The sequence below is a fragment of the Semicossyphus pulcher genome, unplaced genomic scaffold (assembly GCF_022749685.1).
Source record: "Semicossyphus pulcher isolate SPU_LCO1_2020_fin unplaced genomic scaffold, fSemPul1.0.p SCAF_5, whole genome shotgun sequence".
NCBI lineage: Eukaryota > Metazoa > Chordata > Actinopteri > Labriformes > Labridae > Semicossyphus > Semicossyphus pulcher.
In genome coordinates, this window is record NW_027211726.1 from 22,312,529 (window position 1) to 22,327,692 (window position 15,164).

General features: G+C 41.7%; 1 protein-coding gene across 1 annotated transcript in view; it reads left to right on the forward strand.

The window, feature by feature from the left end:
• The first annotated feature begins 29 nt into the window (after positions 1 to 29).
• trit1 (tRNA isopentenyltransferase 1) overlaps positions 30 to 15,164 on the forward strand; it is a 41,382-nt gene continuing 26,247 nt past the window's right edge. The window contains exon 1 of the mRNA XM_069681549.1: positions 30 to 188. Within this exon, the coding sequence (XP_069537650.1) occupies positions 30 to 188 (159 nt within the window). The remainder of the gene's footprint in view (positions 189 to 15,164) is intronic.

A 15,164-nucleotide genomic window follows, 5' to 3' on the forward strand; every position in this document is an offset into this window, starting at 1 on the left:
CGTCAGCTGGGCGCCGAGGAAGCAGCATCATGGCGGCGTCCGCTCGCAGCGTGCAGTGTGCCTTGAGGAGAGCGATGGCTCCGTCGTTGGTGGTGATTTTAGGAGCTACCGGCACCGGAAAGTCCAAGCTGGCGATCGAGATCGGAAAACGGCTTCAAGGAGAGATAATCAGCGCCGACTCCATGCAGGTAGGAAGACTGTTAACACGAGGAAATGCCCGGGGAGTCCTTGACATGGCAGCCATAATGCTACTGTAAAGCTGAATAAAACATCTGCTATGCATTTAATTTAACGCAGATTTAAAAACAAGCCAGCAGATTATTATCCTGCTCCATCTACCTTTCTGAATGTGGAGTTTTTATTTAGCTAAATGTTGCTGCGCAGGATATCAGGTGTTAGCTAAATCGCAGGTCAGAATGTGAAAATTACAGATAAATATTGATCATAATCCGACCATTCCTTTACCATTAAGAGTTAAAGGTCTGTTCTGACTCGTATACGACCCTAAAATCACCTTAGAGATGTTGTGACAGCAGAGGAGTCCGTGTTTAACAAGTGTATGATCCACATTAGCATCTGTCTGCAGGGCCTGAAGAGGCCTGCAGGGACACAGGAGCTGAAGAAAACAAGACATGTCACAAACCTCTGAAATACATGCTGCAGGGTTTTCTCTAGAGGTTGGTTAAAATACTCAGAAGTCAGTCAGCCCGAATGAAAGAGAATTCCTTTAGGTCTTTCAGAATACACACTCAAAGGAAGGAGAGAGGATCAGTGAATGTACGACAGCTATTTCCTTGTCCTCTATGCTCCTGCTAATTTTGGTTTATATTGTAACTCCAATTTAAACATACTGACAAAGACAGATGGGTTTCTGGTATTTATGTGATGATAAGCGTATTTTATAAAAAAGAAATAGCGAGGGACTCGGGTGTCAACTATAGTGACATCACCTTACAGGTAAGCGCTGGAATTCTGGATTAAGCCTTATCTCATTTATGGTAAGAGAATATAAGCAAAACATAATATAACTTTAAAACTCAATTATCACTGCTGCAAAGACAGTACAGGACTGGGTGCGTAGTATACAGTTAAAGGTAGAATCCTGTTCATGCTATGAACATCTACTGTTTAAACTGTAAGGCATGAAAAGTGTTTAAGTTACAGTACATACTTTACGTAATCATAACACAAAGTGTATAGATTGACCAATAATCATTATTAAAGAGAGAAAATAAATTGCATTATAGATTTGAAGTCTATTATTATTTACTTGAATACAAAAAATACCACATATAATGGTATTTTTGGCTTCCTCATTACTCTTAGCCTGGAGAATAGAGGCAATGCTTGTTTATATATAATAATTCTTACTATCAAGGCCAGGTGATACTATTTATTGGTCACCAGATACACCAGATATGTTATACTTGTATGGTGCAGTGGTAGAGTAGGTCGTCTTTCAATCGAAAGGTTGTGGGTTCGGCTGCTGCAGACTTTGTCTTTGTACCATCAGTGTATGACTGTACATGAATGGTTAGACCCTGATTGGAGATTGGCACTTCGCATGGCAGCCTCTATGTGTGTATGAAAGGGTGAATGTGAGATGTCGTGAAGAAGACTAGAAAAGCGCTATGTAAGTGCAGGCCATTTACTGTTTGTGTATTGTAATGCACTCTAAAATGTTAGATTGTAACAATAATGTGTTTACATTTTGTAAGTAGGCTGATTTAAGCAAAGGCAAAATTAATGGAGGTCAGTCTTGATTAAATAAAGATACTTATTGGTTCTTTCATTATGTTGTCTTTTACTGCAAATCCAGTCACAGTAAAAATAATCACATTCAACAGGAAGTCTTTAAAGGTTTATATGATAAGCAGTAAGATCTTTGTGTGTGTGTGTGTGTGTATGTGTGTGTGTGTGTGTGTGTGTGTGTGTGTGTGTGTGTGTGTGTGTGTGTGAACGCAGCGACATTTAAAGAACTCTCAGGCTCCTGTCCCTTCGCTCCTCGCTCTCTCAGCCCCGCCTCCCTTTTGGTTCTCAGGCTCTGTTGCCACAGCAACCAGAGGGCACGCACACAGAAGAAAAGGTTGGGTACAGGTTTGAGTCAGGGTCACAACAGAGCACAGTGTCACACACACGCAAACACACACATATACACACACTTTAACTCCACATTATCCAAATCTGTGGTGATTCCTCTGACAGCAGAATTCACTCCTCCATCACTTTTCTCCTGCCTCAGCACCACCTTTCTCTCCTCCTCCTTCCCGCTTCCTTGGTGTGCATTGTCCTTGAGAGTGTGCGTCCCAGTGGGGGAGCGCCTCTTCCAGCAGTCACCTGGTACTGGGTAAACTGGGTTACGCTAATAACATTTGAGCCCAGAATATCTCAGCGACCAGCAGCTCTGGTGGAGAGAAACCGTGGCCTAGTTAGAGCACGGCAGCCCCAGCCTATCTCCACATTCCCTGGCCTTGTTGCTACACTCCTGTTGGTGTGTGTGACAGCCAGAAAGAGCGAGAGAGACACGCAGACACGGAGCGAGTGAGAAAGAGACTGCTTATGTGAGAATGAGGCTGTGTGTAGGCTAGAGCTGGCCTGTGTTGTCTTTGGGATAGGAAACAGTCTGGTCTTGTTTGGGAGAAAGCAGCATTGTGCTGAGCTGGTGCATATTCAGCGCCGTGCTACGCCGGCCCAGCAGCTGATAGTGAATGGGCACGCTGTGGCCACTGGGAAGTGTCCATTGTCCCACGGAGAATTGGTTCCCACACTCCCTAACTCTCCTATTGTGTTATCATCACCCCCTCCTGCCCCTGGCCCAGGCCCCCAACCCACAGTTCATTGGACATGCAGGGGATATTATTCACTCATTAAATGAACATGCTATCTATGGCACACACACAAACACTCAGCTGTACTCTCAGTGAAGGAGGCGCTGCCCAAAAGTGTAAACCGGTGGTTCCCAAAGTGGGGGTCCAGGGACTAGTAGGCGTCCTTAGAGGCTCCCAGAAAAAGTATCACTGTTCTGTCACTCCCTAGAAGGTGGAATTATGGGTAAATGTGTTCACGTATGAGTGTTATTTTAGGCTTCACAACCCACATTATACCTACATGTCACCTATATGTAGTACTGTGTGTCATGTGACTGTCAAGTCTTAAATTAGCCAGTCATTAGCAAAGTATTTTTATTTCAAGAGGTTTCTCTGCTATACATTCAAAATTAGATGGAACAGAGTGGGTAGTATAGAACATTATATGGCTTACTAAATTTAACCAGACTCTGTTGGCCTTTACATTTAATTTCCGGAGATTTCTTTCCTTATACTTGTGTAGTTTTTAAAATAGAATGGTTTCCCGTTTTCTCTGTTGCTGCTTTCATTAAAAGTTGCTGTTTAACAGGCTTGGATTTGGATGTTTAAAATAGTCTGAAAGCTTAGAAAAAAAGACATGCATCCATTAGGGAGGTGCATTTCCAGTAATCTCAATATTCGAGTAATCTAATTACCTTATGAACGAGTAATCGAGTACTCGCAAATTATATATATTTTTTAGCGGACACGGACCTCCCTGCCCGGAAATAGTAGGCTATATGCACTGTAGTGGACTGTATGGACTTCTGTTCTGTGTTGCTTAACACGTAACTCTAAATCAACAGCCCAGTCATACATTCCAAGTTAAACAAGATATTACATTAACTTAATTTACGGCAGTTTTATCCTACAGTTTCCCTTAAAATATAAAAGAAATAACATCACGCAATAATAAGCCGTGAATAATATGTTCAACTTAATGATGATGATAATAAAAATAGGCTTACTGAGCAAACTAACTTTCCTAATACATGTTTTCCACTCTCGTAGCTGTTGTCCGGCGTGATGGTTGCCTTGTACTCCGGCTCAACAAACGGCATCAGCTCATGGAAGCCTTCTCCTTCCACAACACTAAATGGGAGCATATCTTCAGTCAACATTTTCGTTATTAGCAGGCTAATCTTCTCCGCTCTGGTATCATCACAACGACGTGTGCTAACAGGGCTAGCAAATGATGTGATGCGAGACTGCTTGTTGTCTGTCTCTGCTGGGTTCTCCTTGTGCTTTAAGCGCTTGTGGTTAAGCATCGAACTAGTATTTCTGTGATATACAAGTTTAACACCACATATCTTGCACAGCACATTATCGTCGTCTTTATTGTCAAAGTACTTCCAGACATCACTTTTCCTGGTCACGGTTGACATGGTGCATGTAAGCTAACTGAGTTAAACTACTTTAGCCGAAAACAAGGCATGCGCAGGTGCACGAGTAGTTTCACGTTACTCGAATAATGATGTCAACAAGGTGTACTCGAGTATTCGTGCCCATCCCTAGCATCCATACATTATATTTACTCAGTTTTCCCAAGTTTTTTCTGGTTGTTTTCTCCAGAAAACCAGCTTAGTTTCCCACGAGATAACTTGATAAATAAGTTGGATGGATGCATGTCTGTAGGTGAGATTTGGGGTGTACAGACGCTGTGTGGAAAAGTTTGTGTTTTGTTCTGATGGATGAATAGTGATGTGAGCAAGTTTAAAGTTGTAGCAGATGAAACATTTACACCCAACATGGACATATTGACATTTTTTTTCTGTATCAATGATAGTACCACATAAAGGTCAAGAGAAACTGTCACCCTGATTGGAGTTGCAGGGTCTAATTGGTTGAATGAGGCCTTTGATGAGCCATAATGGACAGACATTTATTAATCAAGTGTCACCTCAGGGAGAGGATGATTTATCCCGGCTCTGCGTGATGATGACGCTCTGAGAGGCATTATTGCTTTCAAACATTTGACATGAAAAGTGACGGTACAGGATCGCGTGAGTGCACTTCAGAGGTGATTCATGGGAGGAATGCTCAGACTGAAAGAGTTCACTCAGCGCTGTGATCATCGTTCAAACGCTGCCGTGTTTATGCTCTGCTGCACATCACATCAGTGAAATATACTGTGGAGTTCCCTGTCTCACTCTTCATGTGAAGGATTTTGGCAGCGACTTGGCTGAGTCGCTGCCAGTGTGCAGACTTATCTATGTTTTTACTAATTGTCTTGTCTGTTGCTTTTTAGATAGTGTAGTGTCATGTGAATCGCATGCTTTAACTGAAGTTATTACACAGCTGTGTGTAAATATTCTGATTGCTTAATTACAGCATTCCGAGGTCTGTTATTTCTCAGACCGTAACTGACCGTTGTTAAGAAGAACAGACCGTTGCTAGGGATGCAGCTCTTATCACACAAACTTTAATCAATCAAAAATGAAAAGAAACAATAAGGCAGAGAGAAAGCAATAAAGGTTAAATGATGCAAAAACTGTAGGCTACGACACAGAGAACATTAAACATTAAACAGAACACAGGGCGGGATACGGCGGTTTATAAAGACGGTGACTGGAAAAGAAATTGTCAACAGACTCTGACAGTGATGAGACAGAAAACCTCGATCAAGTGCTGCGCTGCTTCTTGCAGTCCCGTTCAACGTGTCTTACTTCACCATCAGAGGAAATGTTTCCTTTTAATGTGAGTAAAAACAGCTCGGTTTGCTCATTTAAAGAGGACTACAGAGTTAACCGTTGCTATGGACGCAGCTCTCACTGTGACTGTAATGTACGATTTTTTTAACGGAAATACATCGATTTTTTAAATAAATGAAATCATTTCCAAATCAATATTTTGTGTCAAATAATTGATTTCGTAAGTAAAAAGGTGTCTAATAAGCGGGATAATTTATAGTGAGCAGGTTGTTATCGTGGAGGAACCCCTTCAGGGTGAGACAAAACCTCTGCTCACCCTGTCGGGCTTCCATTCCGTGATAGCAACCTGCTCTTATACATTATCTGTAGTCATCGATATTTTCTGTGTTTGTTTGTTCAGCCATTGTAGATTACTGTTTACTCGCATCACTTGGAGAGAGCAGAAAAGCTCCGCCTACCCTCTCTGGCAGACCAACCCCTGCTGGGTGATACGCGTCACTAACTGGACGCTGCTTGTGATATTTTTCTGTGAAAGTCGCACCACACACAGTCTGTAATACTACAAAGGCTTTCATCAGTGGGCCATAGGCTCAATCACTCATTGGGCGATAGATAGTGACCGACATTTATTTAAATGAAAATCTTTGAGATTATATTACTTTAAATCTCTGAAATAATAGTTTCCCAGGAACACTTGAACTGAAAAGTCAAAGAAAACAGCCCCTGCTTGGAGCTGCTGTAACTTTGACTGAACTTTGACTAAAAGGAGGATGACTCAGTCATCACTGTCGTAGATTTTCTATCTCAGTCTGATAGGTATCTTATTTAAATAGAGAAATGAATGGAAAACAGTTGCTGCTTGTTGGTACAAAATTAAACTAAACCGATGCACCAGTACAATTATGTTAATACTTAAAGAAAGATTTACTCATCATTTTACGCCTTCCGAACAAAGTTTTTGTTTTTAAGATGTTTGTGCATGAGCAAATCTTTCTTCTCCTGCTTATTCACGGCTTCCTGTTCATGCATTAACTAATCACATATTGTTACCACAAAATAAATGGTTTCCCTGCAGGGTGTAAAAAAGAAGAAGGGGTGTGTTTGAGTTTATGTGCGTGCACGGTTAGAGGGCTATCATGCTAAAGGACCTTCAGAGGTCCTGAGGGGCAATTTAACAGGTCATGCACATGCATGCACCATTATTTGGGTTTTCTGGGACTATTGGAAGTATTGAGGGCTGCTGACCCTTTGCTTTATGCATGTATGAAAGCAGGAGTTGCCTTATTCGCACAAAGACAAAATGAGGAGGGAAAATGTCGACAAAGGAGGACAATTTGTCAGGCTTGTGGTTTTCTGTTGAATGTGAGTGATGGGCCTGAACAGCAGGAAAACTTTCACGTGTCATCTTGACCGTTATGGTGCCATAAAAGTGGAATAAAGGAGGTCTTTCTTAGTCAAAGCACCAAGGACTAATTTGCCTCTTAAGCCGTAAATTTGGAGATGAAATGGTCATGTGGTCAGCTGATTTGAACGCTGTGAGCAGCGCCTTTAGTGTTAAAGGTTATGCTTGTTATGGCCAGAGGTTGTAACACACATACGCACACAGTCACGAGATCCAAGTGCTTATCTACGCATTGAACACATCCTACACTCAGAAAGTGTGTGGAAATGTGTAATATCCCTCTAATTTGCTCTCAGCCGTACCTCCTCCTCCCTCTTCTCTCTCTCTGCATGTCTCTCTATCTCTCCCCCTCCCACTGTCTCTCTATCTGTCTGGTGTGGCTATGACCTGTCTGGGCTTTGACGCATCTGTTTGTATTGTAACTCAGGCATTGCTGCCTCCCACATCCGATTTATGATACGTTTTTTAAGACAAACCGGAGTAGCAGCGAGCCAAAAAAGCGAGGAGATTAATTCTTATTTTTTTAGTGTGTGTGTGTGTGTGTGTGTGTGTGTGTGTGTGTCAGTTGCAGTCTGCGGGTGTGGTGATGCGGTCACCGCTACAGTAAAGCAGCAAGGGAGAAGAGGATGAAGGAGGAGGATGGGGGGGGGGAAACAATGCCATGAATGATTTATTAGTCTGGCATTACTGGGCCATTCCCCACAGAGAGACAGAGGAGAGAAGAGAGGAAGATGGAGGGATAAATTGTTGAAGGGTGGTGCCTTGAGGGGGAAGGAGAGAAGGAGTAGAAAGAGAAAAAAGGAGCATAGGTATTCTGTTGTAACTGTAACGGAGGAAAAGATGCAGAAAGAAAGATGAAAATAAAACAATGCAGCATACAGTACAGTGAGTAATGTGTATGGGGGCATGTCCAGGGGTCAGAATAAGGACGAATGGTTACATCTTCCTCTCTGGAACCAGAGTCGACTGTTAACAAGTGACCCTGCTATTGTTAAGAGATCAAAGCTTTCGCCCCTTCTTTTCCTTTATGGCAGTAATTTTATTCTCTAAAGGTACGATTGTCTTGCAAACATTGTAGAGGCCAAATATTTTCATATCAAAGTCTAAAATTGTATCACTTATTGGGCCTTTGTAGAAGAGCTGGCTGTTATATCGAACAATTGCAGGAGGCACTGATCTTTGTCTGACCACAGGATATCAGCCGAACACTGAGTACAGATCTGTTTTTTTTCTCCAGATTTAAAATGTGTAAACCTCTTTGTGGAGCTGAGTTACCACTTTCTTTCATGTGATAATGTGTGGGGACATTTGTACTAAAACACCCTGCTTAAGTTATTGAAATTATGCTTTACTTTGCATCAACTTCATAATGACAAGGTCACACAGGCATTTATGAAATGTATTTTCTCTTATGTAATCTCAGTAATAAGTGGATTTGAGGGAGAGAGGTAAATCCCCAAATTGTATTGCTTAACAATGAACTTTGTGAACCATACATTTGTGCAGTTGACCAATAGTTAACCCTTGTGACAGTGCTGGCCTTTTAGGGACCAGGAAACTCAAGAGTCCAAATGGAGGAACTACCTCAGCTTATTGGCTGCATTGCACCATCCGTTTTTATGTAACCTTCTTTCTATGGGAGTGTGAAGTCCTCCAAAACACAGAGAGGGTTTGCAGTTAAGAAGCAGGGATTAACAGATCTAATATTTCTATTAAATAAAACCTTGTAACTGATTGTTCTTTTAGTGACTGAGCTAAAGAGCCTGTTAAACTAATGGTTAGCACGCAGCTAGCACGTTTGTTAGCTCAAATAGCTGTTATCGCTCTTCTATCGAACTCTAAATTGAATGACACGGCGTTAACAGAGACACAGTAAAATCTAAAGCTGCTGTACAGTTTGAAAGTGGTCACTACATCAAAAAGCTCAGAGCCGCAAACACAAACTTTTCCCTCACAAGCCATACTGACCTGCTTAACAGCATAGCTCCTCTAAACTAGCCAAGCTAGCTGCTTTCAGTGGCTGCTCTAAGCTAAACGTCTGTCCAAGTAATTTCATTTTAAGTGGACAGATATGAACGTGACATCTTCTCATCTAATTCTTAAAAAGGACATGCTGAGTGTATATTTCTAAAGATGTTAAATGGAGTATGCAGTACCAGATGTGCTCTGTAAGTATCTGTGAACATTCCGAGAGTTAAGCTAAAATTTAGCGTAAAATAAAGCAAAAAGATATTTTTATGCCCTTTTGTTTGGTCTATTTTGGTCAACTCTGCTTTAAAAGCAACATTTGAGTCCATTTAGACCGAAACATTGGTCTAACACTTCTCTGAAAGGTCTGCTTTATCCGCCCTCTATCCGCTTTTGGCTTTCTCTGAATCTTATTTCATGTGTCAATGAGTGTTTGTTCTCTCCATCTCTTTCTTTTTGCCTCACCCCTTTCTGCCTTTCTTGCCCTTTTTCTTTCATTCCGACATGCTCCCCCCTTATTTATGTGGCAGAGGAACAGCTGTCTCGTGCAGGGTGTAAGGTTGGCCAGGCAGGCTGGCTGCCGGCTCTGCAGGGCTCGAACACTGAGCTCATTGTCTCTCTCGCACACACACACACACACACACACGCACACACTCATACATACAGACACACGGACACACATTCTTCCATTACTTGCACACAAGCCGCACGGTCACATCCATTCACATCCATTTAAGAGTGAGGCAGGAAGGAGTAGGCAGCTGGGCCCACATTAGCTGGGTTTCCATTGAAGTACATCAGTGTGAATTATGTCGTTTGGATTTAGAAAAGCTGAATGTGTCGAGCACATCGCTGAAACATTTCTCAACCACTTCCCAACAACAGTGCTTACACTTCATTCATTTTTTCATTGATAAAGAAATGATGCAACACATTAAGATTGGAACTTAAGCAATACAACAATAGTTTTCTGGCTGTCAAGGCAACTTCAAGTTCAAACTTTAACAAGCTATCAAGTTTCTGCTAACGTTACCCACTGCAGATGAAGCTGAGGCTGCTGTTTGACTGACGCTGTCTATGGATTAAATTGGAAGATAACATAGGAGTGCTTCCTATTTATTACTTGTAATGATTATTTATTAGAACAATGCGTTATTCCTGCATTTTTAATTTTGCTCAATCCCAACTGCAGCATTGCCATCAAAACCGCTGGGACTCGGAGGCTGCACTGAGGACGTTCTAGTAACGCTGGCTACGTCGTTAGCATTAGCTGCTTTGCTGAAGCAGTCAAACATGCTGCACTGCTTCAGATTTCTAGAACGTTGCTCTATCCGTCACATGGACCTACTTCACCTTCTCTAGCATGAAAACACAACAATGAACTGTCATTGCCTGGCGCCACTGGCTTCGTCATCACTAGGGGACGGATACCTAAGATGTTAGAATGAAACGATAGTTTGAAAACATCATTAAATAAGTCAGAATATTAATGATAAGTACCGATAGGAGCACCGTTTGTCCATGAGCTTGTTGGTACTTTCGGTACTGACCGATCACGTACCGGTACCGAAAAATACTGGTTCTTTGTACCCATCTTTAGGTATTGGCCTCTGAAACTGCCTAAATGCAGCACAGTATGCCAGTCAATGAAGTGATCTGATACTGTAATTTATTATCCCCCTTAAAAATCAACATGTTGCAGGTAAATTATCCTGTGATGATAACAAGCAGCAACGCTATCGGATTCAGGAAGTAAAACATGGTGTCAGAAAAGCTCTAGTTGTTGGTCCTCAGATGGTGTGAAATGTGACCAGCGTTATGAAACCGGAGAACAACCTGCTCCGCACTGATCAATTCTTCCTTCTTCATCTACCCTCCAACCCAGATGATACTAAAACTACCTTTTATGGTTTGTATCATTTTAAATGTTTATGTAGAAAATTGCTCGACAGTTAGTCTCTCATTGTCTTTCTTTTTTTTTTAATGTGACTTCTTTCAGTTTCCTCCAGCAGACGTGTAAACTCGATAAGCTATGTTGATTTTTATCCTTGATATCGTCGCCACTCGGAGCTCAAACATCACCGCAATTTGTAGCTCATTTCCACCGCCGCGCCTGCAAGTCTTCATTTCTTTCTCATTTTCGCTCTCATTTGCAGCTCCCCCTCAAAGCATTTTTTCTCTTCATATCTTCCACTCAAGTGGCTCTTTTCATTTTTCTGCTTTACACTCCCCTCTTCTTCCGCTTGCTTTTACTCTCGGGTCTCCTTGTCCTCATTAAGGCAAAATTGAAATTATCACAATCTGTTTTTCTAACACTCTCACACTAGAAGACATAAATGTACATTGAGGAGTGGTTACGTAAGGATTAGCTTTGTTCTCTAAGTGGCAGGTAAGTAGGGACAAAATAAGAGGGGTTGTTAGGAGGAGGGGGACAAGTACATGACTACTGCTGAAGGGAAAACAAGACGAGCAGGAGAGTTATAAAGAACTTGAAGATGTTATGCTTTTTTATGTACCAGCTGCCATAAATGTTCATGGATGGCAGTAAAACTAACTCTCTGTGTTGGCCCTGGAAAAAGTTTTCTCACCATAAGGCTGCGTTCACAGGATTCAGGCATAATCGGACAGACAACATATTTTGGACAGCATGGGAGAAACACTCTACAGGACGGCAAAATGAAACACAAATGCTGAGACGTTGCTATGATGTTTAATAAACAATATAATCGATCAATTTATATAGTGTCATTTTATGTAATTCTAATATTTGTAGCTATAAATGCAGCTTTCTCTTGATATTCTATTGCAAACATTAAATTATTGTTAGATCTGTAGGATTTTAAACGCTGAACTACCTGAACACAGAACAACAAAACGTTCTCAAAAAAGAGAAAGATGTGTTTTGTGTGTTTTTAAATAAATATTTTGTCTCGTCATCTAATGAGTAACAAAAGGGAGTTAATCTCGGAGGAAATCTCAAAATGAAGGACACGTGATCCTGTTGACACCTAGCATTAACGTGTGTTCTTGTTCTCTGGCGACATCAGTTCACACCTGGCATTACAATGCGTCCTCCGTATGCGTCTTGAGTGACCACTTGTGATGTAATCCAACTCTTGGATTCTCTTGGAACTTCTTGGAACTCAGATCACGCAGATCACGCAGATCACGCATCCACTATGAGCGACTGAGACAAACGCTCCAGCCATGTATTTTTTGAGGAAATTGTCTTCTGACATCACATCCGGTCGATTTTCATGTCAGATTGGCTGATATGGCAGTTTAAAACAATTGATAAGAGACAGGGGGACAACTATCTCTGTACAATGATTCTTTAAGATCTGCAGTAACACAAACATCTGTAACACAGCCTCTGATTGGCCATTAGACTCAACACAAGGCTTCAGGGAGTGAGTAAGTGAACGGCTAACAGTTTTTAACACAAAAACAAAGGTAAATATCCCGAGAAGACATCGAGCGTTGGATTTATTTTTATGGATTCACTGTACCGTGTCCTTAAAGACACTGTAGTGCAGGCCGGATGAGGTAGCTCATGAAAAAGAAACAATCACATCGGAGCCTCATTAGAATGGATCAGCTGTCTGCTTCAAAGCAAAAAAAGTCTCCATCACGCAGCGTTCCAGGGACATGAAAGACGCAGTAAAAGATGCTCTCTGATGTTTATAAAACATTGCAGGCCTAAGGGGATCAATATTTTGAATTTCAAAGAAGTGAGTTCGGTGAAGAAAATGACAACTCGTACAGGAGAAAAAAGATGATTGGAACAGTTGCGGTGATTAGCCAAAATTGCAAAGTCACTAAAAATGTGCAGGGGTTGGAAGGACGGTAAATTAACGGTCCCTTAGTGAGTCGATTTGTCCCCTGTCTTTGAGGTTTCAAATAAGGAACTATGACGAACAGGTGGTCTGTCTTTTAACATAATTGTCTTGGACACAGAGCAGGCGTCCTTATATTTGGCCCAGGACAGAATAGCTAACACCTTTCTAAAAGAATTTGGCCATCCTCTCCTCTACTTGGATCTCAATGTGTCCTCAATGCATCTTGAGTGCGTACACACCTGTACTTAGAGCTCTGACTTGTAATCGGATCAACCAGGACCTATGTTAATACCAGGTGTAAACAGAGCCAGAGAGTCTCTCTTTTGCATCTCTCTCTATTATCACAATCAAATCTAATGATGGCAGCCTACATCTCTGAGCACCTCTCTTTTTCAGCATAATTCTGCCATCCTTCTGCTACCTTTCATTCTGTCTCCACTCAGTCTGCGTGAGTGTGTGTGTGTGTGTGTGTGTGTGACAGAGTGAGAGCAGTGAAGCCAAAGGAGGGGTGGTGGTGGATAATGTGTGCAAATTTGTCAGGGAGCATCCTGTTCTCTGTCACAAGTACACGCCGCTCTTCTGTCTCCTCTTATGCCTGTTCATCTCCTGTGCTCCCTAGTCCTCTCCAAAACCCCCTTCAAATCCTTCAACCTCCTTCACTTGCCTTCCATCTTCTTCATCTATCCATCCATGCATCCATCCCTCCCTTGGCTGACAGTGGTGTCGTGCAGAGAAGCGGTGAATAATTTATCAGGCTGGGTTGTTCTGCCCTGCCCTGCTCCCCACTTTTGGCTCGCCGCGGTGATGGAGAACATTTGGTGAAGTGCACGCAACCCACACACGCACTTTCACCAAGGATATGATCAATAACCTGTACAGCTGTATCGATCGCCCTGTTATGTTTGTTGGGTTAAACAGTAATGTTGCCTTGAAATATAAGATCTAGAATACTTGAAGATGCTCGGTAACCAAGGTAGAAGGTGCTCAAGAGGATGTGGGCTCGCCTTGCACTACAAAGAACTTCCTGAGCAGATAAGAGGCAGATTGTAGATAGCATAACCTTGGGGTGATAAAATCCAAGAAATTGAGTCTTTACTGAGCCTTGCTGCCCATTTTAGAAGCTGCTCCTATACCTGTCAAGCTTTTCATGCAGACTCTTCAATACACAGTTTAAATGGATTTATAGCAACATATTTACAATCCAAAAATATTATTTTGTCTGCAAAACAAATTTCTCATTTCAGCTGTATCCTCATTTATTAGCTCCAGCCTAGGGGGTTTAAGACAGCGCCAAAGGAAAATCAGCGGCAAAGTCATATTTGAGAATGAAAAAGAAAATGGAAAAAAAACAATCATCCCTGCATGTGCAATTTCAATTTTCAATATCAAACAACTGTTGAACAAGCAGAATGAAGACTAAAATAACAAATCTTTGACTTCCAGCAGTCAACTCTCCTCTAATCCATAGCCGCTATATTTAACACGTGGCTGGTGCTGCATTGTTTCGACTAATGTTGAACGCTCCGTGTTGAACGCTCCTGTAATTTGTCATAGAATTAAAGCCGTTTTATTTCTTAATGAAATGTTAAACGCGCTGAGTTACAACCGTTCTGTCTCCTGTACTCCTCGCCTAAAGCAGAGTGTTTCCATAAGGGGAGAATGCGTCTGTCATGACAATCTTCTGTTGTAAGTTAGCGAAGCTTTTTGGAAGACCGTCTGTACTGTGAGGCTTTTCTCTGGCACAAACCCTGCGGCAGGGCGCTGAGGAGCACTTCATCCCACGTTTTTCATTTGATTAACAGATTCTTTCTTCGACAATAATATCTTGAGAACGGTTCACCACTCAAACTGCTGCTGCATGAAAACGTCAGCAACAGCACCAACGCCTATCTGAAAAGTTAATTATCAATATACTGTAGCTGCCAATACATTTTTTGCCAAACAACTGACTACTTGTTTCAGCTTCACTTGTAATCAAATCAAATCAAATCAAATTTTATTTGTATAGCGCCAAATCATAACCAGAGTTATCTCAAGACACTTTACAGAAAGAGCAGGTCTAGACCGAGTCTTTGTTATGTTATTTAAAGAGAGGCCCAACATGAATCACCATGAGTAGCACTTAGCTATATTCGGCACATTGGCAAGGAAAAACTTCCTTTTAACAGGAGGAAACCTCGAGCAGAACCAGACTCATGTTGAACAGCCATTTGCCTCGACTTGTACATTTTCTGTGGAAAAATCTTAATTTGTATAGTTACTAGTGACTCATTGTAGTAAAGTGGTTGAAAAGTAGGGAGACATCTGATTGGCTAGCGATGATTCCCTGTTGAAAACAAAACGCATTTGTGAATCGAGCCACTGCAGGGCAGTCTCAAAATACCCACACACAAATGCTGGGAGGTTCACGAACCACAAACGCTTCGTAAATGCAGGTTTAACGGTTTGTATATAAATG